Raw genomic sequence first — 26,780 nt, 5'->3', positions numbered from 1 at the left:
GTAGCTGGGATTACAAGTGCCTGCCACCACGCCCAGCTAATTTTTTGTATTTTTAGTAGAGATGGCATTTCACCATGTTGGTCAGGCTGGTCTTGGGAACTAATAGAGTGAGAACTGCTCACCCTCAGGGAGTGGCATTAGTCCATTTACGAGGAATCTCCCCTCCTTATCCTAACGCTTCCCATTAAGCTCCACCTCCAACACTGAGACCACGTTTTTTTTCCCTCAAATTTCTTTTTTCACTGCAGCCTCAACCTCCCAGGCTCAGGTGATCCTCCCACCTCAGCCTCCCTGACAGCTGGAACTACAGGTGTGCTCCATCATGCCTGGCTAATTTCTGTATTTTTTTGTAGAGGGGGGGGTCTTGCTATGTAGCCCAGTCGAACTCCTGGGCTCAAGCAATTCACTCACCTTGGTCCCCCAAAGTGCTGGGGTTATAGGCTTGAGCCACCATACCCGGCCTAGGAGACCTAATTTCAACATGAGTTTGGAGGGGACAAGTATACAAACCATAGCCCTTGTTTCTTAAAGGATCTGGACCTGGCAGATGACTTTAGGTCACTATGGGAATCCTTTTACTTTTATACAGCTGCAATCTCCATGCCCACCTATGCTTAAACCACATGGAGACCGGCTGCCCAGCAAGTTTGAGAGCAGCACCTTATGAGTTTTCCACTGATCATTCCCCTAAAGCTAAGTACAGCGATCTAAGGTAGTGATTCAAAACCTCTGCTCAGTGCCCACCTGGCTTCCTATGCCCAAGACAAGATGACTTGCTCAGGAAGAAACACCTGCTTCCCCAGCGGCAGCATTGTTGCAGGGCGAGGAGCAGCATCCGCTACTCTTGTCCTTTTTCTCTGTGTCTCTAAATACAAAGGCAAAAGATGGGACATTTCAACAGACTCAAGCCAAGCAGAAGGTGGGAGAATCATAGTCTTTAAAATTTGTTTTGGCCAGGCGTGGTGGCTCAGGCCTGTAATCCCAGCACTTTGGGAGGCTGAGGAGGGTGGATCACGAGGTCAGGAGTTCGAGACCAGCCTGGCCAACATAATGAAACGCTGTCTGTACTAAAAATACAAAAAATAGCTAGGTGTGGTGGCACACACCTGTAGTCCCAGCTACTCGGGAGGCTGAGGCAGGAGAATCGCTTGAACCCGGGAGGCAGAGGTTGCAGTGAGCCGAGACGGCGCCATTGCAGAGTAAGACTCTGTCTCAAAAAAAAAAATGTTTTTAAAACAATAAGGCAGGATTTAGACATTGGCAACTGACTATCCCATGTTTATTTGAAGTACCATGGAATCTTTAGTGGCAGTATTTATTCAAAACCTGTCTCAGTGAGAAAAAAATATTTGGTTTCCCAGAGACTGCGCTGAGGGAGGAAGGATTCCGGGAAGCCACAATTGGGCTTAAGCATCTCTAGTCCAAACAGTTGGGGAGCCATCGGTTTCCATGTCTGTCGGGTAATTGAATGACATCATTGGGCTGACTCCGGGGGCACTGTGCCGCAGGGGCTTTCTGCTTTGAGGGAGAGAGTCTCACCATTTCTTACCTATAGGAAAGATACCCATTGCGCATCTGAGAATTTAGAGGGTAAGTGGTGCCCAACACCAAGCTAGAATATTAGGCCTTGGGGAAATTTATTTTGGCTGAATGGGATTTATTTTAAGATTCTGAAGTCATTACCACTGCGCTTTATTTTCTGAGTAATGTGCCTGTCTTGTAGACTCTCGGGAGGAAATGCTTCACTCCAGCTTTATTTAGGTCATTACCACAAGGCCAAAGTGGAGACCACGTGTGAGGTCACTGCCTAGCTGCTGCCAAGGGCAGGTTTATGACCATGTAGTGGATGCCTTCCCGGCAGCCCCGCCACCAGGCTGGCTGATGCACGTGCCCAGCTCCCGCACGATGCTTTTTAGCCTCCAAGGTGCTGGGCTGTTAAGGGGTGGAGGTTTGGGGAACAGGAGCTATGCCAACGCACAGGTAGACAGGGGCTGGGGGGCTGTTAAGGGGCGGAGATTCGGGGAACAGGAGCTATGCCAATGCACAGGTAGATGGGGCTGGGGAGCTGTTAAGGGGCGGATGTTCGGAGAACAGGAGCTATGCCAACGCACAGGTAGATAGGGGCTGGTCTGCTTCCTGTGAGGCTTCAGGAAAACATTTGAATGTTTCTTTCCCAGTAACAATGAGCAGGTTGCTCTGACCACTTGACGGGGCCATCTAACCGACCTATTCTACGACAGGGATATTAGCTGCTTGTCACGGGTCAGGGACAGATGGAGTGGACGGTAGTAGGAATCTGTATTGGGAATCTGTGTCCGAACTTCCCCTATTGCTTCCTGGGCTTAACAACCTTGATTAAAAAGTTCGTCTCCTGGCTGGGCGCAGTGACTCTTTCCTGTAATCCTAGTATTTTGGGAGACTGAGGCAGGAGGATTGCTGGAGCCCAGGAGTTCGAGATCAGCCTGGGCAACGAGGCAGAACTCCTATCTCTACAAAAATAAAAATAAATTAGCCAGGTGTGGTGGCTTACGTCTATAGCCCAGTTCCTTGGGAGGCTGAGACGGGAAGATCACTTGACCCTCCCACCTGTTTAAGCCCAACCAGGAGGTTGAGGCTGCAATGAGCTATGATCACACAACTGCACTCCAGCCTAGGCGACAGAGCAAGACTCTGTCTCAAAAAAACAAAAACAAAAAAAAAGGCTTCTTTCTTTTTTTTTCCTCATAAAAGGCATATCCTACACCAATTTTTCCTCAAACATGAATAGGCCCAAGAATCACCTGTAGATCTTGTAGAGCTGCAGATTCTGATTCAGTAAGTCTGGGGCAGGGCACAGGAGTCTTGCAAGCTCCTAGGTGACACTGATGTTGCTGGTCTGGCCACCTCTACTGAGATTAGGCAGTGTGTTTCCATAATGATTCACACATTAGCCATTGTGATATATAATTTTAGCTTTAGAAAAAAGTTGTAAGAATAGTACAAAGAAATGTTTTACACTTCAACAAATTCATTAATTGTGAGCATTTTGTCTCATTTGCTAAATATCCTCTCCCTCTAGTATAATCTCTGTATCTTTTCTTATATATAGTATCATCTCTGTCCATGTATGTATCTTTTCATATATATGTGTGTGTATATATGTGCATATACATAGGTGTGTATGCAAATATATGTGTGTATGTGTATATATAAATATATGTGTGTATATGCATATGTATGTGCATGTACATATGTGTGTATATGTGTGTGTTTATATGTGCATATACATATGTGTGTATGTAAATATATGTATGTATATGTGTGTTTGTATATATGTACACACACACATAGATTTTAGGGCAAGAACTATTTAAAGAGATTGCGGACATCAGGTTTCTTCCCCCAAGTGCTTTGGTGTGTATTGCCAAGGATATTCATTCTCTTACATCACTGACATTGCTATAGCCTACCCATGAACCCATCATCCTTATTCAAATATAATGCCCTTTGCAACCACTTTTTTTCCAGTTTTGTATCTTTTCTCAAATCCATGCTACATTTGGCCTCATGATCATGACGATACTGAGGGAAGGATTATTTTCATTTTCTTCAGTAAAGAAAGTGCAAAACTGGAACCAACAACATCAAAGTTGCTCTTATTGAAAGGCTTGGAATCCACAAATCCTTCCCAATTAATCAGCAAAATCCAAAAACCTATCCGCTGGGTGGATCTCCACACGTGCCTGACCTCCGGGGAGCAGGTGGGCGCAGTGGCCTCTTTTCAGGTTTGCAGGGTATGAGGTGAAGCCATCTGGATACTGGCCTCCTCCGAGTCTGTATGACTCAGAAGGCAGCCCCTGGTTCTCCAGTCTTGACTCTGGTTTCAGATGCTGCTCTTGGGTTAAAAAGCAGATTTCTGGCCATGCTCTTTGATCACAAATTTAGTTACAAAATTTGCTCTAACCCCAAAGGAATGAAAACTTACCAGCTAAATGAAAGCTGCAAGTTGCTAGATTTTGACTTGATCAGCCTGTCTTTCTATAACCAAATAATCATGCTTTGTCCTGATGCAATGTTGGTCACCCTCAACCTCAAAGCCCTTTTGTGGGGCACTTTTATCTCTCTGACGGCTTGTGTGATGCAGATAAGGGGAGTGAGAGGCAATGATGTGATTGCTCTTGGCCCTACTCTTAGATCCCGAGCCAGCTGTGGGACTTAGACTATAGCATCCTGACCTGACTTCCAGGCTCTGCTTCCAGCGGGTGAGCTTCCCAGCAGGCTGAGGATACACGCAAAATTAAGATACATTTCCAGGCTGACTTTTATGTTAAAAACCTCAACTTAAAACAATTTTTTTCCATACGTTATTAGGGGGCAGATGGTATTTGGTTACACGAGTAAGTTATTTAGCGGTTCTTTGTAAGATTTTGGTGCACCCATCACCCGTGCAGTATACACTGCCCCATATTTGTAATCTTTTATCCCTCGCCCCCTCCCACTCTTCCCCCCAAGTCCCCAAAGACCATTGTATCATTGTTATGCCTCTGCATCCTCATAGGTTAGCTCCCACATATCAGTGAGAATGTACGATGTTGGGTTTTCCATTCGTGAGTTACAGTACATAGAATAATAGTCTCCAATCTCATCCAGGCTAGGTCACTGCAAATGCTGTTAATTCATTTCTTTTTATGGCCATGTAGTATTTCATTATATCTATATCTGTATCTATCTATATCTATCTATCTCACAGTTTCTTTATCTACTCATTGATTGATGGGCATTTGGGTTGGTTCCACGATTTTGCAATTGTGACTTGTGCTGCTATAAACATGCATGTGCAAGTATCTTTTTTGTATAATGACTTCTTTTCCTCTGGGTAGATACTCAGTAGTGGGATTGCTGGATCAAATGATAGTTCTACTTTTAGTTCTTTAAGGGATCTCCACACTGTTTTCCATGATGGCTGTACTAGTTTACATTCCCACCAGCAGTGTAGAAGTGTTCCCTGATGACCACATCCACGCCAACATCTACTGTTTTTTGATTTTTTGGTTACGGCCATTCTCGCAGGAGTGAGGTGGTATCGCATTGTGGTTTTGATTTGCATTTCCCTGATCATTAGTGATGCTGAGCACTTTTTCATATGCTTGTTGGCCATTTGTGTGTCTTCTTTTGAGACTGTGTATTCATGTCCTTAGCCCACTTTTTGATGGGATTGTTTGTTTTTTCTTACTGATTTGTTCAAGTTTATTGTAGATTCTGGATATTAGTCCTTTGTCAGATCTATCAATTGTGAAGATTTTCTCCCACTCTGTGGGTTATCTGTTTACTCTGCTGACTGTTCCTTTTGCCGTGCGAAAACCCTTTAGTTTAATTAGGTCCCACCTATTTATCTTTGTTTCCTATTGCATTTGCTTTGGGGTTCTTGGTCATGAAATTCTCGCCTAAGCCATTGTCTAGAAGGATTTTTCCAATGTTATCTTCTAGAGTTTTCATAGTTTCAGGTCTTAGATTTAAGTCTTTAATCCATCTTGAGTTGGTTTTTGCATAAGGGGAGAGATGAGGATCCAGTTTCATTCTCCTACATGTGGCTAGCCAATTATCCCAGCACTATTTGTCGAAAAGGGTGTCCTTTCGCCACTTTATATTTTGTTTGCTTTGTCGAAGATCAGTTGGCTGTAAGTATTTGAAAAACCCCAACTTTTAAATGTTCTTTACACATTTTACCTAACAGCAAAATATCCAGAATGCTTTATGGATAAATAGGAGATACTTTAAATGAACTAAACCTATCGCGCCTCTGCACTCCAGCCTGGGCAACAGAGCAAGACTCCGGCTCAAAAAAAAAAAAAAAAAAAAAAAAGAACTAAACCTGGCTTTGGTCACACATTAGATTTTTCCACGTGGGGCTTTGGACTGGTCTTGCCTTTCTAAACGTGCCTGGATGGTGATGATAGAAACAAACGTTTCTAGAACACTTGTTCTTATTTGCAGGAGAGGAGGATGAGGTGCAGAATGTGTAGGAAGCTTGCTCAAGGTGATCCAGCCAGTAAAGGGCAGAGCTAGGCTGTTCCAGAAGCTGCCCCCCAGAGGTCACGTCCCAGAGTTTACCAGCTCAGAGGTCGCCATGCTACAGTGAGGTGGGGCGGGGGGGGGGCGTGCTGGAGTACTCCAGTGAGTGGGGAATCTGTTCCCAGGCACCCCCTGAGTCCATAGTTCTATACAAAGCACCCAGGTCCTTGTAGAGGCAGGGTGGGGAGCAGGAATCAGATGATCTTCGTTCACAGCCTCATTTTCTACCAAGAAACGAGTGCATTAACAGCTGGCCTTCTCAATTCAGGGGGCTGTTTTAAGGATTCATGAGGCCATGCATATAAAAGCACCGAGCACATGGCTTGGATCTTAACAGGTGCCCAGGGAGTGATGAAGCAGCATGTGGGGAGGACACAGGAAGCCCTGTGAGATGTAGAGTGCTCTCCCTGCTAAGGGCTCCTTGCCCTTGACCAGGGAACACAGGTGCTTCCCAGGAGCAAAATTGTATTTGAAACATTGTATTATGAAAATTTTCAAACACACAGAAAAGTGGAAACAATTGTAAAGTAGACACTCTAGGTTCTACAGTGAATATTTGCGGTACTTTGTCACGCATCTACCCACCCATTTATCTCTCATCCATCAACTCTTGGCATCTTGTGTTTAACACATTTCAAAGTAACTTGCAGACCTCCATTTGTTTCCCTAAATATTTCATCTGGCATATCATTAATTAGAGCTTTGTATTTGTTTATAGTCCTTTTTTTGAGGTAAAATTTAGATACAGTGTAATGTGCAAATGCTAAGTGAACATTCATTGAGTTCCGGCAAGTGCATAAGCTTCTTTCAAGGCTTAGAACATCCCCAGAACTCTAGAAGGTTCTCTAATGCCCTTTCCAAGCAATACCCCCTTCACGCTTCAGAAGCAAGCACTGTTCTTATTTTTTCTTCACCATAGATTTGTTTTGCCTGTTCTAGAACTTTATAGAAATGAAGTCATATCGTATGTAGTCAGTTCTATCTGGCTCCTTCCATTCAGTGTGTTTTGTGCAATATTCATGTCATTTGTGATGTGCTGAGGATTCATTTCTTTTTGTTAGTGAGTAGTATTCCATTTTAAAAAGATATCATAATTTGTTTTTACGTTCTCCTCTTAATGGGCTGTTTCTGGGTTTTGGCTATTGTTCATAAAACTGGTGTGAACAAATATTTTTGTGGACATAAATTTTCCTTTATCTTGAGTAAATATCGGATTGAAATGGTTGGGTCTGGGGTAGGTGTATTTTTGGTTTTATAAGAGACTTCCAGGCCCTTTTCCAGATGGTTGCACCACTTTATATCCACCAGCAATGCTTGTGCGTTCCAGTGGCCCCACAGCAGCACTACTAAAACCTTTTTAAAATGTTAGCCATTCCCAAGCGCAGCATGGACAACCTTCCCAAAAATTCAACATCATCTTCTGCTGTGTTTCCATCCATCTGAAGCCTGTTAAAATTTACCCAAATCCAAATCCGTAAACCCAGAGTCAGTTCTCCAAAAACTGTGTGGAAAATCTAAAATTTATCTTTACTACTGCTGGCTGCCCCTTGTTGGCACTTCTGTGCTCTCAGGCACTAGGAATTTGGTAACTTGGTTTCTCATCTCTTCCCTTGTTTTGTTTTGTTGGAGACAGGGTCTCACTCTGTCACCTAGGCTGGAGTGCCGTGGTGCCATCATAGCTCACTCCAGCCTCAACCTCCTGGGCTCAGGTGATCCGCCCACCTCAGCTTCTCAAGTAGCTGGGACTTCAGGTGCACGCCACCACACTCAGCTATTTGTGTGTGTGTGTGTGTGTGTGTGTGTGTGTGTGTGTGTGTGTGTGTATTTTTTTCTACAGACGAGGTTTCGTCATGTTGCCCAGGCTGGTCTCATACTCCTGAGTTAAAGCAATCCACCTGCCTTGGTCACCCAAAGTGCTGGGATTACAGGTGTGAGCTACTGCGTCCAGCCCTCTTCCCTCATTTTCAGGGAAGGATTGGGGTCAGCTGTTCACATCTTGGTACGAATGAGTTTGTCATTGGATCACCTCTCTTGGGAGGAAGTCTTGCCCTGGGGATGTAGGAACAAGAACTAACATGCTCAGTGCCTCCTAACAACCCCACTTTACCTAGTGTGTCAATTCCCCACAGACAGATAAACTGAGGCCCAGGAAGCATCATTGCCTGAGGTTGCAGAGTTGATAAGCCAAGGTCTCAGTCCCCTTGAACTCAGATCCCGGGCTTCTCCCCTGGGACCCTGTAGCCCCACAGGCAGTTATTCCAGCTTCCTTAGCTGTTGGAGGCTTGTATGGAAACTCCTTGCCTCTGTCTCTCACTCAGCCCTTAGAAAACCTCCAAGAGATGGCCACTCCTGCCTGTGGTGCAGAGAACGCCCAGGCGGAAGACCCTTGGAGGCTCAGACAGAGAACTCACTGCACTTTTAGTCATCCTGGGCTTGCTCCCCGGCCCCTCTCACATTATTTATTTATTTATTTATCTATCTATTTATTTATTTATTTATTTATTTTGAGACGGGAGTCTCGCTCTGACCCCCAGGCTGGAGTGCAGTGGCCCGATCTCGGCTCACTGCAAGCTCCGCCTCCTGGGTTCACGCCATCCTCCCGCCTCAGCCTCCAGAGTAGCGAGGCGCCCACCACCATGCCCGGCTAATTTTTTTTTGTATTTTTAGTAGAGACAGGGTTTCACCGTGTTAGCCAGGATGGTCCCCTCTCACATTCTTTATGGCTTTGGCCCAAAGTCTTCTAGATGGATGGAGCTGTGGGCACTGAGTCTGGGAATGTCTCAGCCTACCTTGGCTCCCTTCTTCAGCAGGAGTGGGTGTGTGTGATGTCAATGAGGCCCAGCCTCTCTCTCAGACCCGGTTCTGGGTCCGTGCAGCACCTTCTTCCTGACAGCAGAAGTGGCGGTAAGAGGATGCCTGTGGCCTTTGAATGTTCTCGAGCGATCCAAGTTTGGAGTATACTGTTGCTGTCCTCTGTCCCTGAAGCTTCCCTCCCACTCCTTGGACAAACTCACTTCCCCCCTCAGGGACTTCTTTCATGTAGCAGAGTGTACCCCTGCGCCCCAGCAAGGCGTTCACAATGATCCAAGCCCGGCCTGTTGCTCCAGCTCCTGGAGCCTCCCATGGCCTTCGGTCTACTCGAATCCTCCTGAGGCCAGGTAGCTCATCACTGCCGGAGGACCTGTTGCCACTCACTTCTAGCCACGAGAAACTCCTTCCTGTCCTGAGCAAAACCCACCTTGGAGGAACTACTTTACTCCCTTGTTTAATTTTTGGCTCTTCCAAATAAACATGAATTCCTTCCCTATGACAGACCTCCAAACACTTTCCTCTGCCTGTGTGATGTTAATCAGTGGTGTAGCTGAATCCAGGGGGAGGAGGACCTGCGTTTTAGCTGGTGTTAGCCAGAGTGGAGGGAGGATTAGGAGTGGCCTTCGGGTGGACAGGAGGCATGACAGGCTGCAGATGGTGGACCAAGCCTTGCTGTGCCCCAGACCCAGCTCCACATGCACATGTGGGTGGTTCTGGCTCCCTGGGTGGAAAGAATGGTGGAGTGGGTGGGCATTGTGAGCCTGGCAACCAGACTCCATGGAATAGCAGGGAGGAGGAGGAAGGAGGACCCCCTCCAAGAAACGGTGGCGTGAAACCTTAGCGCCTACTTCACTGCCCATCTGCAGTCTCTCCCTGTTTGCTTCTGGGAAGAGGGTGTTCATTATACCACAAGCACAACCCCGAAATGTGCTGGAGCAGGAAGTTGAGCAGGGCCTCGGTCCCCCGACTTTCTATACACGAGGAATGCAGGGCTGAGCAGGCCAGATGCGGCGGTGGGAGGCATGCCTCCTGCTCCCCTCTCCTGAGTCACTGGGGTTTTGGTCTGCAGGCGGTCAGAAGGTCTCATTTTGGAGGGTTCTCAGCAATAGATGGAGATACAGTAGGAGGGCAAAGTCACAGAAATTCTCTGCTGGAAATCCAAGACACAGGGGCTGGGAGCCGTCTGCAGGGCCAAGACCCAGACTTGGACCAGGATTAAAGGGTGGGGGATGTGGGGTGCCGAATGTGAGGAACAGAACGGAAGTGGAGGAAGACGGCCCGACCTCCAGGAGACACCATCACTCTCGGTATTTCCCTCCCTGTGTTTCTTTCTTCCAAGAAAGGGTATTTCCAAGAGGACGGATTGGATGACCAAAAGGCCACTTTATTTCTACTTTATAAAAATAGATGAAAGGAGATTTGAAATTATTTTGCCTCTTACATCACTGGGTTTGGGTTCTGGAAGGCCCTGGAGGGTGCACCTGTAGCCCAGCCTTGACAGGTAGACATGGAGGTCACGCAGGACACATGGCTGGTTGACACCTGTGAAGCTATGATGGCCAAACCGAATTTTGCCGGGTATCTCTGGTCCTATTCCTCCCCCACTCCCCGGGTCATCTACCTCTTTCCTGGAACTGATTGATTAAGTGCTGTCCCTCCATTTTGTATAACAGACCATGGGAACGATAGGCCAAACAAGAAGAACCTACTTCAACTTACAAGTTAAGCCAGGGTTTCAGGACACCTGGGCTCCAACCTCTGTCCTCACCACCAGCTAGCCCGACAGTGTCCTCATCTGATTTTCTCAAAATAGTTTGGGCGATCTTGAGGGCAAATCCCATTAAATATCTGTACCCAGTCTAGCATCCAGAGTTGTCAGCGTTCGTGAGCAAACAGATCTCAGAGGCATCAGTGTTCGTGAGCAAACAGATCTCACAGTTGTCAGCGTTCGTGAGCAAACAGATCTCAGAGGCGTCAGCGTTCGTGAGCAAACAGATCTCATTCTTAGAGTGCTTCTCCCCTGGAAGCTGTTGGGGAGACGCCCTCCTTGCATCTTCCAGCTGCCAGTGTTACCGGCAAACCGTGGTGCGCCTTGGCTCACAGCCACATCTCTCCAACCTCTGCCTCCTCGGAGTCCTTTTCTGTCGCTTAGAAGGACGCTCTCCCTGGATTTGGGGCAATGCTAGGCCAGGATGATCTCATCTTTGTCCTCACATCTGCAACAGCCCTTTCCAAATAAGGTCCCATCCTAAGATTCTGGGTGGACATGAATTTTGGGGAGACATTATTCGAACATATCTTTGTTACCTCTTCCTTCTCAGGGTGTGTCCCACCCCTCACAGCTTAATCTTTTTCCCTTCAAACACTCTAACCCTTACATGAGGCGGTTTCCCCAGACACCGCATAGATCACTCCTTCCTAACGAGTTCCGCAGGCTCCCTGGAAGTCTCGCTGGAAATGCTCTCTCTTTTTCCTTCTGGGATGGAAAAACGCTCCCCATGGCTCCACCAGTCAGTCGGTGAGACGTTCCAAGCTGGTCTTTCCACCTGGGCTTCCTCATCTGTCTATCTTTTATTTATATAAGCCTCGAACCACTGAACACTGCTTGGTAAACATTCCCTCGTTTACTATGCAAATGCTAGCACGAGGGCCCACGCCCGCCCTTCCCCGGGAAAGCCACTCCAGTGCTGAATGCAGATGGACTTTCTTCACATTCTTTGGGGTTTTCGGAAAGGGTTTGTTTTTCCTAATGTCACTTCAAATGTATTTCTTAACAAAAACCTCTTAACCTTTGGAAAATGGAAAAGAAGTTACTCATCTGGAAGGAAACTGCAAGTTTCTAGGACCTATAACCAAACGGTCACCTCGCCTGCCAGCATGCTAAGAAGGCATTGTCCTGCCGCGGGGCTGGGTTTCTGGCAGCGGTTTCTGCGCATGTTATGTCTGGGTTATGTGTTTGAATTCCTGGCCAGGATTTTCCAGTGGATCTCCCGACCTGCCGTGAAAAGCCCCCCGTGCCGTGCCAGCCCTGCATCGTGGTTCTCACGACCCACGCCTGAGCATTCTGCAGGCCTGGAAAGGCAGAGCAGCTGGGAGGATGAAGGGCCTTCAGCTTCTGAGTCCCTTCTCATCTTTACGGCTCAATATCGAGAGTCTTTTTCTAGGCCAGTGGTTTGTAAAATGGCCAGCTTTAGAGGGAACCACCGCCCTTCTAAGAATTGTAACTATATAATCACACGGCATTTAAATATATTACCAAGACCAAGGGCATCAGTTTCTCAGCTGGGAGTGACTTCCTCTCACTCCTGGATTCTCTTGGCAGGAGGTAGATGAAGAGAGCTGCTGAAAAAGTGAGTTTCCTGGTGTGTGATCTCCATGGGAAAGAACGTGCGACCTGTCTGAGTCTTGAATGTCGGAATGAAGTGTTTTCCTGCTGGTCACGGCTATTCTGGGAAGCATGGCTGTCGGTCTGTGAGACCATGGAAGAGGTCCTTAAAATAAGATGCATGCCCGGGAGGTGGGAGCGATGAGTGGCTATGGGGAGCCCTCTTCTGCCTGCTTCTTCCTGGTCCTCCCCTAATGTGTATGTGGGCTGACCCCAGGCCATTCAACAAGCACTTATTAAGTACCTACTGTATGCCAGACATGGGCTGGGCCCCAGGAGGAAGTAGTCTTAGGTCCTGATTCCTCCTTTTGTTTTTGTTTTGTTTCTGTTTTCGAGTTAGGGCCTTGTTCTGCTGCCCAGGCTGGAGTGCAGTGGCCTCAACATGGCTTATTGTAGCCTCGACCTCCTGGGCTCAAGCGATCCTCCTGCCTCAGCCTCCCGCATAGCTGGGTCTACAGGCACACACAACCATGCCTGGCAACTTTTTTCTTTTGTATTGTTTTGTAGAGACAGGTGTCTCACTATGTTGTCCAGGCTGATCTCAAGCTTTCTTGGTGTGAAGTGATCCTCCTGCCTCAGCCTCCTAAAGTGCTGGGATTACAGGCGTGAGTCACCGCACCAGGCCCTGACTCCTCCCTTTGTGGTGCCCTCACCTATCAGGGCAGGGGAGACCTTCACTCACACTGTCACAGAATAAAGGGACCAGTGACCTCAGAGAGGCAACAGCGAAGTGCTGTTTTGGGTGTCGGGAAGTGGGATGGCGGTGGGCCGAGAACCAAAGGGCCGCAGGGAGGAATGAGAATCTGAATTGGTGCTGAGTGGGATGAGTGTTGGAAACGGCACTGATTGGAATGAGTATTTGGATTGGCACTGACTGGGTTAATATTGGTTCTCCCCTTTTGGGTTGATGCTGATCTGTGGCCCTAGTGTCCCCCTGGGCAGGGCCCCGATTGTGCAGATTGAACGTGGCCTCTGACCCCAGGCTGACGTGGACCCTGGATTTAGTTGCTGCCACTTGGCTCTGCCTCTGTTGCGTTCTGGTTCTGGTCATCTGCTCAGTGGTTCACCCCCTCTGGGGATGGCTCTTGCCATGTTTTGTCCTAGTGTCAGGAGTTTCTGGGTCTGGAGTCAGCCCTGCCACTCCCTGGAAGAGCTTCCTGAGGCCAGCTGCCTAGTCCCCAGCCCCGATCTCCTGTCTGTGGCCCTATGTCATTGTGATCCACACTGTCCTGCCCACCACGCTGTCACCTGCTTGCCTCAACCCTGGCCGGCTACTGCTGAACACCCTTGGAAGCCCTGACCTGGCCCAGGCTGAGTGTCCCCTCCCCTGACCATTCGTGGGGACACCTCCTCCAGTGCCAGCCGGCTCTCATCGGGGTCCACTGGGGGCCACTTCTAGGCTAGGCCCTCACTGCCTGCCTGTCCCTAGAGACCACCAATGGCAAGGAGTCCATCTGGCTAGTGGTTCCATGGACAGTGGACCGTGGACAGTGACAGCAGATTGGACAGTGACTGCGGTGGACATGACGCAGCCCTTTCTAGCAGGGAAGGTTGATTTCAGGGTCACTCTTGCACTTGCTCTTCCTAAACAGGAAGCAAGGAAGCCAGCCTCTCTGAAACGCTGATTGCATCCTGGGGTCCCTGTGCAAGCTGGCTCAGTTGCCATCTTTAGGCATGTACTATTCTTCCATTCGCCGATTCGATACCGGGCCAAGTGTCTTCCAAAGGCCACCTAGAAAACAAACGTCAATGGATCTGGGTTTAGACCTGGCTCTGCAAGGACCCAAAGGCCACGGCAGCCCTCTTCCTCCTCCTCTTCCTCAGCGGTCAGCAGCTCCTGATGTCTCTGTTCCTCAATCGCTGCGTCCTTGTGCCTCAGAGCTGAGATTCTTATCTACCCTCCACTGACGCCGCCCACTCGGGAAGGAGCCTCTCTTGCTCACTCAGGTACGGAGGCTGGAAGGCCCCGTTGGGGACAGACAGGGTGGGTAGGGGAGGGCTGCCTGCCTGGCAGATTCATCCAATGCCAGCATTTCTCATCACAGTGCCTCAGACAAGACAGGCTGGGGCTTAACAGCCCTCATTATCTGACCTAAATTCCTGCTGAAATTGAATCGGCCTCTTCTGATTCTGCCCCAAGTGATCTGGAGGCCTTGGTCACCAGACCCCTGTGAGGGGTCGCACCCTGCTCAGGGGGGACTGATGGTGACCGGGGCCACTTTCACTGATGCCCTGCCTTGATGCCCACTTCTAGAGAGGCAGACCTCTCAGCACCTACATTGTCCTCGGTGCCGGGCAGGCCGGGGCCTGGCGTGTGGCTGGAAGGGTGGAGTGATGGGGTGGTAGAAATGCGTCTTGTGTCCTGTGCTCCGGGGTCCCTGCCCTCTGCATGGGTTCCTGGGTGAGGCCAGCTCCCGGCCCCAGCCTCTCTGGAGGGTCCAACTGACCCTTCTCCCTTCAGGCTTCAGTGTTGGTACCACGGACCCTGTTGTCTAGGCATAATTGGGCATGGGATTATGTTTAACCTACAGGTGCACACCTGTAGTCCCAGCTACTCAGGAGGCTGAGGTGGGAGGATCGGTGCCCAGGAGGTGGAGGCTGCAGTGAGTCTAGATACCGTCATGCACTCCAGCCTTGGTGACAGAGAGAGACCCTGTCTCAACAAAACAAAACAAAACAAAACAAAAACAAAAACAAACAAACAAAACCAGCCAATTACCAAACAAGCAAAAAAGGAGTGAGGGTTGGACATGGTGGTTCGTACCTGTAATCCCAGCACTTTGGGAGACTGAGGTGAGAGGATTATGTTTAACCTGTTTAACCTCTTCCCCATTAGACTCTGTGTGAGTCGGCTTGGGCTGGGAACAAAGCAGTGCCAACTCAGAGCTTAAACAACCGATGCTGATTCCCTCACAGCTCTGGAGGCTGGAAGGTCTAGATCCAGGTGTCTGGGCAGAGCCCTTCTGGCCTGTGCTGGTGCGGGCAGGGGCTGGTGGTCCCTGGTGTGCCCTGGCTGCAGCTGCCTTGCTGTCCCTCCACCTCTGTTGTCTCATGGTACTCCCTCCTCCATTCATCTGCATCCAAATGTCTCTCTTTTTATAACAACATATTAGATTTAGTGTCCACCCTACTCCAGTTTGACCTCAACTTAACTACACCTGCAAAAACCCTGTTCCCAAATACAATCACATTCACCAGTTCAGAGGGGTAGGACTTCAACGTATCTTTCTGGGGGACACAATTTAGCCCACAAGAGACTTGAAGGCTTTTGGAGGCCATGAGCGGGTCCCACTGAGGCCCTGGGGTGGCCTGCAGCAGGCAGGGTGGTGAATATGTGTGGATGGAGTGGGGCAGGGCAGGGGCTGGCTCTCAGACAGGCAGCCGAAGAAAAGCCCAGCACATCCACGGCGAGCTCCTGCTGGTATCTTCTCTCTCTGTTTCCCTCTCCTTTCTTGTACGTTGGGTTCTTCTTAAATGTGAATTTTCTGTATCAGCATCCCTCCCGCTTGCCCACACCTTCCTCCCATCACCCAAGTCTCACTTCCTGTTTTCTGCCTTTCGCCTGAACTGCTTCAGAAGTTGAAACCCCACAGGGCTTGGCCTGCCTCTGCGAGGCGTGTTTTTTTTTTTTTTTTTTTTTTTGGAAGGAGGAAGCGGCGACGGGTTACAGGCTGGAGGCTGTCTCTGTGCTCAGATCCCACACATGTCCCCAGCAAGCCCCAGCACCTGCCCTGCAGGAAGCGGGGTCTTGAACACTGCCCTGTGGGGGCGATGTGGCCTCTGGGCTCTCTCAGCGGCAGGCAAGGCAGTGTCTTCTCGCACCCTCATTTCCTTCCACTTGTCTCCAGGGCAAAATACTACACAGTGGCACCCAGTGGCCGGCCCTGACTTTGATCTTGGGAGCTTTCCTCTCCACCCAAGAGGATCTGAGGTCATTTCTGTATCAGAAAATCAGCAAGACCAGCAGCGGGACAGTGGGGACTGACGGCCTCTGTCATTAGCATCATGGTGAGCACTTGAGCTATGGTTTCCTTAGGATGAATCGGCCTTCCCCACATGAACTCGTGGCAGGCAGAGAATCTGGGTTGGGACCCTGGACTGCACCCCGTCCTGGGCTCCTGGCCTTTTCCCTCTCCGCCCTGCTAAGACCGCTGTGCCAAGCCCTGGGATCGTCCAACAGGGAGAAAGTCCTTGGGACAAAAATGACACGTTCTCAACATCACCCACTGTTGAGGTCACAAGAAGCAGAGAATACGAGAACGTTTCCAAATGAAAGTGGGGGAAAGTTTGCAAAGAAGCAAGTTAGTTAGGGCTGTGCCCATCCAGCACCAGCGCCAACACCAAGCCGTCTCTGCAGAGTAAACGGAAGCAGATGTGGTGAGATACATCCAACCCTGAGCACTACTCTAACCTGCCAGAGGCGGAGGGTTCTCAATGAGATGAAAGCATTACAGATGCGTTAGATCTAAGGGAGGGGCCTACAGAGGCTCAGCTGGCAGAGAAACCAGGGAGGGGCTGAACTGTCAGTCGCAGCTACCAGGGATCTGAATTAGTTCACCAACAGCCTTGGGGACATTCACCTTGGGCTCCACAACCTGTCAGAAATGCCCCCAAGCCCAGAGGCGTCGAGGGAATGGCCAGGTTATTTCAGATTGACACACATCCTAGTGTAAAAGTCAGCCCACACACCCCACGTGCACTGAGCGTCTCTTGTTGTTCACCCCAAATAAACTCTGCTGGAACTGGGGCGGGACTCGCAGGGGTGGAGAAGAGGGGAGATAGGCAGAGGGCAAAAGTGGGTGGTAAGAGGCGATGGAGGGGTCCCACGACAGTGACGAGGCTGCACCCCTAACCAACGTCCTAGGGGTACTGTACAAAAAAGAACCACAGGCTGGGAGGCTGAACAACAGACCTGCACTCTCTCGCAGCTCGGAGGCGGCAGGTCTGAAATCAAGGGGCTGGCAGTGCTGGTTTCCTCTGGAGGCTGCGAGGGAGAAACCGTCCCCTGCCTCTCCCAGGCTCTGGGGTGAGCTCTTCCTTGCATCCCGGGCTCGTTGTCGATGGATCACTCCAATCTCCATGGCTTCTCAGGGCTTCCCTCCCTCCATGCACCTCAAATCTCCCTCTCCTTCCTCTTGTAAGGATGCCAGTCACTGGATTTAGGTTCACTTTAAATCCAGGATGATCTCATCTAAATTACATCTGCAAAAAGACCCTATTTCCAAATAAGTTGACATTCACAGGTACCTGGGGTTAGGACTTGGACGTATCTTTTGCAGGGGGTCCGGGGGTTGCCATTCAGCCCACTGCACAGGATGACCTTGTGTCATTCAGCCCACTGCACAGGGTGACCTTGTGCCATTCAGCCCACTGCACAGGGTGACCTTGTGCCATTCAGCCCACTGCACAGGGTGACCTTGTGCCATTCAGCCCACTGCACAGGGTGACCTTGGCCAAGGGCCCTTTGCTTTCACTTCCTCATTGGTAAGCTGCCCTGTGTTTAGACTGGGTTGAGGTTGTCAACCTTGCTGCTCCTTGGAGTCGCCCCAGGTGTCCCCCAAAGAGATTCTAAGCTGCTTTCCTGGGGCTAGAGGCCAGGCATTGGGATTTTTTAGAGAGCTTCCCAGCAGGTGAGCAGCCCATCCTCGGTATCAGAAGACTTTCCTGGCAAAGGTGGTAAAGGTCCTTCCTCCTGAGCGATGCCTTAGACCCAGGAACCCAGGGAGGCTGCTCACCTGATCGTTAGGGCAGGAGTAGTGGAAACCTCTGGCCTCAGTCCCCCTGGAGGAATCCCCTCCCTCTAAGACTCTGGGGCTGGTGCATGCTGGGAGCCATCATGAACAGTGCTCCCAACTGGCCACTTGCTTGTCCCCTGGCTCCCCTTGTTCCTGGTGGTAGCTTTGCCTGAATTAGAGGGTGTGAGAGCCACCTGTGTCTCAGCACTGCAATTAAAGCAGGAAGCCCTTTCGGAAGCAGCCGTGTGCACCAGCCTCCCATGGGTGGAGCACAGCAAACCACCCACTTCTGCCCTCTGCCCTTCTTCCCTCTTCTCCACACCCTGCGGCCCCCCAGTTTCAGCAGAGTTTATCTGGGGTGAACAACAAGAGACGCCCAATGCCCGTGGGATGTGTGGGCTGACTTGTACATTAGGACTTGCGTCAATCTGAATAACCTAACCATTTTATGGATGCCTTTGGGCTTGGGGGGTTTCTGGCAGTTTGTGGAGCCCAAGGTGAATGTCCCCAAGGCTGCTGGTGAATCAGATCCCTGGTGTTCTCAGTTGACAGTCCAGCCCAACAGTTTCTCTGCCGGCCATGCCTCTGCAGGTCCCTCCTCTGATCTGATTGGATTAATATTTGAATCAATAGACTGAGTCAAGCAGAATGTGGGCCTCGTGCAATCAGCCGAAGGTCTGAAAAGAGCAAAAGGGCTGCTGCCCCTGCCCCCGAGGAGGAGAGTACCCCTCCTGCTGGATGGCCTTCACACTGGAACATCAGCTTTTTGCTGCCTTTGGACTTGAACTGAAACGTTGCCTCTCCCTGGGTCTCGAGTCTGCCTACGTCGGCACAGGAACTACACGTGGGCTCTCCTGGGCCCCAGCTTGCTGACTCACCCTGCAGGTGGTATTGGACTTGTCAACTCCATAACTGTGTGAGACAATTTCTTATAATCACAAATTTCTTTCTTTCTTTTCTGGTTTTTTTTTTGTTCCCCCTTTTGAGACAAAGTTTCGCTTTTTTGCCTGGGCTGGAGTGCAAAGGCACAATCTCGGCTCACTGCAACCCCTGCCTCCAGGTTCAAGCAATTCCCCTGCCTAAACCTCCTGAGCAGCTGGGACTACAGGCGCCTGCCACCCTACACCTGGCTAATTTTTGTATTTTTAGTGGAAATGGGTTTTTGCCATGTTGATTAGACTGATCTCTAACTCCTGACCTCAGGTGATCTGCCTGCCTCGGCCTCCCAAAGTGCTGGGATTACAGGTGTGCGCCAACACCCCTAGCCCACAAATTTCTTTCTTTTCTTCTCTTTTCTTTTTTTCTTTTTTTTTTAAATCAGTTTTCTGTTTCTCTGGAGAATCCTGACAAAGAATCCTGACAAATTATCTGATAATTTAAAAATCATTTATTGGAGCTATTGAATCTATTGTATTCTGTTTTTACTTTTGAAAATCTTTAGGGCTGGGGGAATGTACACCTTCTCTCTTTTCCTCTTAAAAATTAAAGGCTGATTCAAGGTAGAGGCAACTCACTGTTGTGGTGTCCTTTTATCCCAACCTCAGCCCCGGTGGAAAGTCTCCGCACCTTGGGACACTGGTGTTTTCCAGGAGTGACTATCCTGGAGCAGCTGCCTGTTGCGATGAGGACTGGCGGGGAATGGTCCCCTCTGAGTCTGGAGTCACTTATTTGGAATCCTCCAGCAGAAAGCCTTCTAAGATGTCACACTATAAACTCATTCATGTGATTATTGTATTTCAGTTCAGATTCTATTGCTCTTGCTTCATTATTTCAAAGCTGTATGATGATATCCATTACTGGGTGCAGAATGGCCCTGATGGATCTAGAGGCACCATGGTCTGACCCATCCTGAGAAATGATCCAGTCATGAAATGCTGGTGCAGATATGGATCGAGCCAGTTATCTTCACCCTCTGGAATCAAGACCCTGAAATCCAGGTGGCCAAGGACTGCATCAACTCTTTTTTTTTTTTTTTTTTTTTTTTGAGACGGAATCTTGCTCTGTCACACTGACTGGAGTACAGAGGCACGATCTCAGCTCACTGCAACCTCCAACTCACTGGTTCAAGTGATTCTCCTGCCTCAGCCTCCCGAGTAGCTGGGATGACAGGCATGCGCCACCATGCCCAGCTAATTTTTGTATTTTTGGTAGAGATGGGGTTTCACCATGTTGGCCAGGAGGGCCTCGATCTCCTGACCTCATGATCTGGCCACCTCAGCCTCCCCTCCCAAAGTGTTGGGATTACAGGTGTGAGCCGCTGTGTTCAGCCTGCACCAACTCTTACAGACAGGCCAGAGTCCTGTCTAGAAGTCGGGGCACCAGGCCTGGCTGGCACTCTGTTCTCCAGACCACACCGCCCTCCACAGCCAGGTCCCAGGACCAAGACATGGGTGGATTTTTGTTTCTGACTTGCATTCTGTCCTTTATGTGAAATGTGAATTCTTTGTCCTGATGTTACTTGTTAGCACTGACAGCGTTCCTGATCGTGGTACTTAAGCTGCTATCAATAAGCTCCAAAGCTTATCCTTGATGCTAATGATCTCAGAGTTGGAAGAGGCCCTGGCAGGTACCGAGGCCAACCTTGTCTGGTAAGTGCCCTGTGCCCTTGAGACCACCCCATGCCCTTCAAGGACAGAGACAAATTAAAAACAGAGGCTTAATTCTCCTGATTGAAAAGAAGGGAAGAGATTTTTCTCTCCTTTTTCTCTGAGCATGACTCTTTTTTCTTTTTGAGATGGAGTCTCGCTCTGTCACCCAGGCTGGAGTGCAGTGGCGCAATCTCGGTTCACCACAACCTCCACCTCCTGGATTCAAGCGATTCTCCTGCCTCAGCCTCCCGAGTAGCTGGGATTACAGATGTGTGCCACTGTGCCTGGCTAATTTTTTTGTATTTTCAGTAGAGGCAGGGTTTCTCCATGTTGGCCAGGCTGGTCTTGAACTCCTGACCTCAGGCGAGCTGCCCAGCTCGGTCTCCTAAACTGTCTCCTGGCCTCTCTGGTTTCCGAGGGAGGCCAAGAGCCTAACTTAGTCCGTCTTGCTCCAAGCTGCAAAACTACCTCCTGTCATGAAGATAGGAGTTTATTCTTCCTCTGGATACAGGCAATTAACAAACACATGGTAACCCCAATGACCAGGTGGCTCTGGGGTCAATGGTGTGTGACAAATGGCACTGTCAGGGCCTCTTCCTTAAGGACTAGTTATTGTTTATGTTGAAAACACTCATGCAGTGCGTTGTATCTGTTTGGGTCTTTAAAAGGATGAGATCCTTTCTTTGCAATCTCTTCGCCGTTGCTTCTGATGCATATCACCTTCTGGCTTAATGGCTATTCAACAACGGAACTTTTCTCTTCTACCTTTGTGGAGAGGTTTTCTGGATTGGGAGCACACTTTTTTGTTTCTTTTTCTTTTTTTCTTTTCTTTTCTTTTCTTTCTTTTTTTTTTTTTTTAGATGGAGTCTCACTGTATCCTCCAGGGTGGAGTTCAGTGGCACGATCTTGGCTCACTGCAACCTCCGCCTCCTGGGTTCAAGCAATTCCCTGCCTCAGCCTCCCAAGTAGCTGAGATTACAGGCGTGTGCCATCATGCCTGGCTAATTTTTGTATTTTAATAGAGATGGGGTTTCACCATCTTGGCCAGGCTGGTCTTGAACCCCTGACCACGTGATCCACCTGCCTTGGCCTCCCAAAGTGCTGGGATTATAGGCGTGAGCCATTGTGCCTGGCCAGCACATTTTATTTGTAATTATATTTCCCCAGTAATGGCCTTACCTACATTTAATGACAATAAATGATGGATACTTAAAATATTCTCCAGTTCTGGAAGGCATCCCCGTACATTAATTAATTTGGTTTTCATAAAATCAGGAGGCAGTAAAACACCACTAAATTAGAAGGCATCACTATTCCCTTTTGGTAATTTCCCGTTTAGGAAACCGAGGCGCTGAGAGGATAAATGCCACCCAGGGGACCCTGTCCAGCTGTTGGCAGAATGAGGACTGGACCGAGGGTATTTGGCTCCTAATCCAGGGCTTTCCCCAGGTTCCGCTGTGAGGCACACGGGGTTTGAAAACACAGTGGCATGTGCGTGTCCACTGCCCCCCGGTCTTAGATACGCCTTTGCTGTGTTACAGAAGCACCTCTGAGGGCCTGGGCACCTCTTCTGGGAGTTTCTTGTGTCTCTTCGCCTTCCGCTCTGCTCTGGCTTCACCACGAGAAAGCGGCATGCCCGCGCTGCTCCTAGGGGCCTGCAGACAATGTCCCGACCCCAGGCCGCACCCTCACTTTCCATCCAACCCCGCAACTGTTGCCCATGGAGGGCCACAGTCTCCGAAGTGGAATGTGAAAAAGGAAAAGTCATTTGGGCTGTGATAAGAAAGCTGAGCTTCTGCAAAGGCAAACAGAAACAGCAACAAACAGAAACAAAGACAAGGGCATGTGTCTGTATGAGTGAGGGAGAGAGAGATGGGGGAGGGGAGCAAAACAGAGGTGGCCCGGAGAACTCTCCAGAAGGGTCCGAAGGCTGCCACATGGAGGAGTGGCACTCACTGTCCAGTGTGAGGGTGGACCAGGCTCCCCGGGTGTGGTCGTTCCAGTGGGAAGGCCAACCGTGATTCCACATCGGGAGGAATTTTCTGGCAGAGCCATCTGTCCACAGAAGGGTCCATCCCATGGATTCATGGCCTGGTGTTCAGGAGGACGGAGTCCCATCCTCAAGGCTGTGTGAGCACCGAGTCACCGGGATGCCGGGGGCCCATGCTCCAGTGCCTGAGTGAGCGACGGGCAAGGCTGGGAGCCTGCATTTTCTATAGGTCCCCTCCCCATGCAGGTGGTCCCCAGCCACACCCCGAGAAAGAGGGTGTTACGTCACGGCCACTGTCAGAGAGCCACCTGGATGGGCTGGATGCTGGGCTGGGTGACTCAAGGTCTCCTCCAAGTCCAAAACATTTTTCGATTGCATGACTCTCCTCCCTAGCTCTTCCTCACATTCTCCAACACAACCAGCTTTCCCTGAAAATAAGCCCACCTGGCCACCACTTGGAGATGAGGGCTTCTCCCGCTCTGCCTCTTTCTGCCACGCACCTGCCTGGCAGCCGTTGCCATGGCTGCCTGTCGTGGGGATACGAAGAGGAGGCTGTGAACGTTTTGGCCGTAGGGTAATGACAGACATGCGATTTTGCAGTGTGACTTGTTGAGCCTCTGTGAGCTTGCAAACATAGGGTCCTAGAAGTCTGACCTGAGATGAGAAAGGCCCCTTGGAGGCCGTTGAGTTCAAATCGCTCCCTCTAGAGATGGAGAAAACAGGGCAACTGCCGGCCCAGGCGCCACTGCTGAAGACAGGAGGTGTAGCACACGCCCAGGGAGAGGCTGCATCCCGGGATGGGAAGCACTTCCTTGGTTCCCGCGTTGTGCATGTGAGAGTGGGCAGCTGTGTGTGTGCGAGTACATGAGTGTGAATGTGATTGCGAGTATGAGCATGTGTGTGGGTGTGCAGATTCAAGAGTGAATGTGAGTGTGTGCGAGTGTGAGGGCGAGAATGTGTGTGTGTGTGAATGCCCATATGCTTATGGGTGTGAATATGTGCACATGTGTTAGTGTGGGCATGTGTGAATGAGCATGCATGAGTGAGTGATGTGGCATATGAGTTTGTGTTTGTAAGTGTAAGTGTGAACGTGTGTCAGTATGTGTGTGGACTTGTGTGAGTGTGTCTGTATGTGTCGGTGCACATGTGAGTGTGGATGTGTCTGTGTTTATGCCCAGTGTGAGTGCATGTATGTCAGTGTGAGAGGGTGTGAATGCCTGGGCATGTGTGCCCTGAAAGCCAGCACGGCACACCAGTGGCCTCCATTGGCTCTCCAGCCCTTGGATGCTGTGTGGGGGATGCTGGCCTTTCCGCACAGAGGCCCTGAGCGAATTTGGGGCTCTCTGCTGGATGGACTGTGGAAGACACACCCCGGCAGCGTCAGACCTCTAGTGCTCGAGAATTCTCTCCCTGTTGGGTTACAGTATGGGGTTGTTTTTCTCCTCAGAGTGTTTACATGGACAGTGCAAACGTGCAAAATCCCTCTGGCCATCATGCAGAAAAACATGCATAAAGGATAACTGCAGAAAAATTCCTTCTGTGGACAAAACACAGACAGAAACACACACATACACACACACACACACACACACACACACACACACACGGCAGAGGTATCTTTCTTTGTGCCTCAATGAAAGGGAGGTTGAAGGAGAGACCAAGCTAGAAACAGACTGTTAATTTTGAGACTTTTTTCTTTAATCATTTAATATAAAGAGACAGCATGTTACAATGACATTTTATGGACGATTGTAAATTATGATGAAGTCCTCAATTGGTAAAATGTCTTGACTTTTTTCCCCTGTCTTGGGGTCTGTGGTTAAATCATGACAGACCAGCAGTGGAGTGGAGTGTGAAGAACTGCGGCTTGAGGCTTGGACAAGTCTGGGTTTAATCTCTTGTTTACTGGCTGTGTGGCCTTTCTGAACCTGTTTTCTCACCTATTTAATAGGGACAAATGACCTATTTCATAGAGTAATCGTGAAGATGAGAGACAATGGTGCACCAGACAAATTGGGTTTTAACCTGTAACATTATCCCTGATTAACCTTAATATTTTATAGAGACATTCATACATTATAGTAGCAAACATTGAGATGGTATATACAATATAATACACATTCGTCTTGCATTTTAAAGTGTTCAGATTTACTTGTAATACTTTTAATTTATTCTTTTAGTGTTGATCAAATTTCACATTTTTGAGTATTATACAATAGCTTTAACAGTTATTCTTTTCCTATGAAACCTTTTTTTTTTTTTTTTTTTGAGACGGAGTCTAGCTCTGTCGCCCAGGCTGGAGTGCAGTGGCGCCATCTGGGCTCACTGCAAGCTCCGCCTCCCGGGTTCACGCCATTCTCCTGCCTCAGCTTCCTGAGTAGCTGGGACTACAGGCGCACGCCACCACGCCCAGCTAGTTTTTTGTATTTTAGGTAGAGACGGGGTTTCACCGTATTAGCCAGGATGGTCTCAATCTCCTGACCTCGTGATCCACCCGCCTCGGCCTCCCAAAGTGCTGGGATTACAGGCGAGAGCCACCGCGCCCAGCTGAAAACTTTTTGTAATGAGCCGATTCTGCGTGAAGCTTTTGGTTTTCTATAAAAGCTGCTGTGTTCCAAGGACACCCGTGGTACGCAGCCCCTTTGCTGTGTGATCATTTCCGTGTGTGATCATTTTTGTATTCTTGTTATAGCATCTGACTTTTAGTCATTAGCCAAGCAAATGCAGCAGTTCATCATCTCAGAGATTAATCTACGGAGAATAAAAGAGGTAGCGTCATCAGTGCGGGAGTCAGGCGAGAAGTTCCCTTCTGGAGGAATTGTTTTGTATCTAGAACACCAAGGAATTATGCTCCTGAAACATACAGCCAGGATGAATCTTTGTTAACTCATCAGAATGTTTCCTCAGTAAAATCCACAAGATCTTCTTCATCCAGTGTTAAAAACTGGGCAGCTGAGGCAGGAGAATGGCGTTAACCCAGGAGGCGGCGGAGCTTGCAGTAAGCGGAGATCGCGCCACTGCACTCCAGTCTGGGTGACAGAGCCAGACTCCATCTCAAAAAAAAAAAAAAAATTGAGCTTCAGCAGTCAACACCAAGCAATAAGAGGCAATCAGCAGTGCGATATGAAAACATCATGAGCTTGAAAGAACTTAACATGAAATTTAGAAATCTATGTCACATATACCATGATGGTTACTGAAATAAAACATCAATCACCCGTATTCTTATCACTCCTCAAAATGTTTTCTTCCCATCCCATGGCCCTTTCTGGAGTTTTCTCCATGCTTATATAACTGTACAGAGTTGTCACTTTCATGGAGATGAAATTGCATGCGTTGCTGTTTTGGCTTCACATTGTTGAGTATTTTTTTATGCTACTAAAACTTCATGGTGAGCATTTCAACACCCGTGTAATGCTGCATCCAGATGCTCTGTAATAATTACACTCCCGTTCTCCTGTGGCTGTTCAATTACGTAATTTTCCACTTGAAGTCATAATAAGTAATGCACATCCCCGTGACCACAGCTTCGTGCTCTCAGCCCAAGCTCCAGGAGGAGAGGACTGGGTCAAAGCACCTGGACATTTTTGTGACTTTTGAACTGCATTGTGGAACCGTGTGAAGGACACTTTTCTCAACGTGATGTACCACTTTGATTTGACGCTGTTTTCTCCTGCCAGTTCAGAATGATAGGGTAAGAGAATACCCTGTGTTGATGGAGAGACTCAGATTTGGGTCTCAAATGTGTTTTCTGCGTAACAACGAGATGGGATCCAGTGATGCGGTCTGGGCTGTTGGGTACTCACTTTTCCTAAAAGATGCCATCTGCTTGGAGCAGAATAGGCTGTGACACGCAGGAGCCCCCAGGGAAACGGCCACGGCAGTGGTGGGTGTTAACGTGCAGGCATAAGGGACTGCTCCCAGCGGTGCTGCCTCTGAAGCCATTGCCACCTGCAGCAGCACAGGAGACAGAAAGGCCCTTTCTCCGGGTCCAGGCGGCTCAGGCCCCTATGTGCCCTGGTGTAGGAGAGACCCAGGCTTCTTGGTAGAGGCCCAGAGCCCTGCGCTGCCACCACTGCTGGATGATGCTCAGGACCTCGGGGCTGGCCCTGCTGGCTCTGGTCTGTGCTGTGGGCTCAAGCCAGGCCAGCGGCTTCACAGGTGAGGGATCTGGGCTTGGCATGGGCAGTTCTTGAGGAGGGAGGCTCCCTGGCATGGAT

At 49.3% G+C, this 26,780-nt stretch overlaps 1 protein-coding gene across 3 annotated transcripts in view; it reads left to right on the top strand.

Annotated features, from left to right (window-relative positions):
• Positions 1-26,780, top strand: part of UMODL1 (uromodulin like 1) — a 138,211-nt gene that overhangs the window by 41,039 nt on the left and 70,392 nt on the right. The window contains exon 1 of one of the 3 annotated variants that reach the window (XM_015446821.4): positions 26,646-26,721. The exons of the other annotated variants lie outside the window; for them this stretch is intronic. Within the exon in view, the coding sequence (XP_015302307.3) occupies positions 26,646-26,721 (76 nt within the window). Of the gene's footprint in view, positions 1-26,645; positions 26,722-26,780 lie in introns of those variants that run through there. 3 annotated transcript variants of the gene reach the window in all.

Source organism: Macaca fascicularis, chromosome 3, assembly GCF_037993035.2.
Source record: "Macaca fascicularis isolate 582-1 chromosome 3, T2T-MFA8v1.1".
Lineage (NCBI taxonomy): Eukaryota > Metazoa > Chordata > Mammalia > Primates > Cercopithecidae > Macaca > Macaca fascicularis.
The sequence above is the reverse complement of the archived record's forward strand: the minus strand, read 5'-3'. Positions and strand labels throughout refer to the sequence as shown.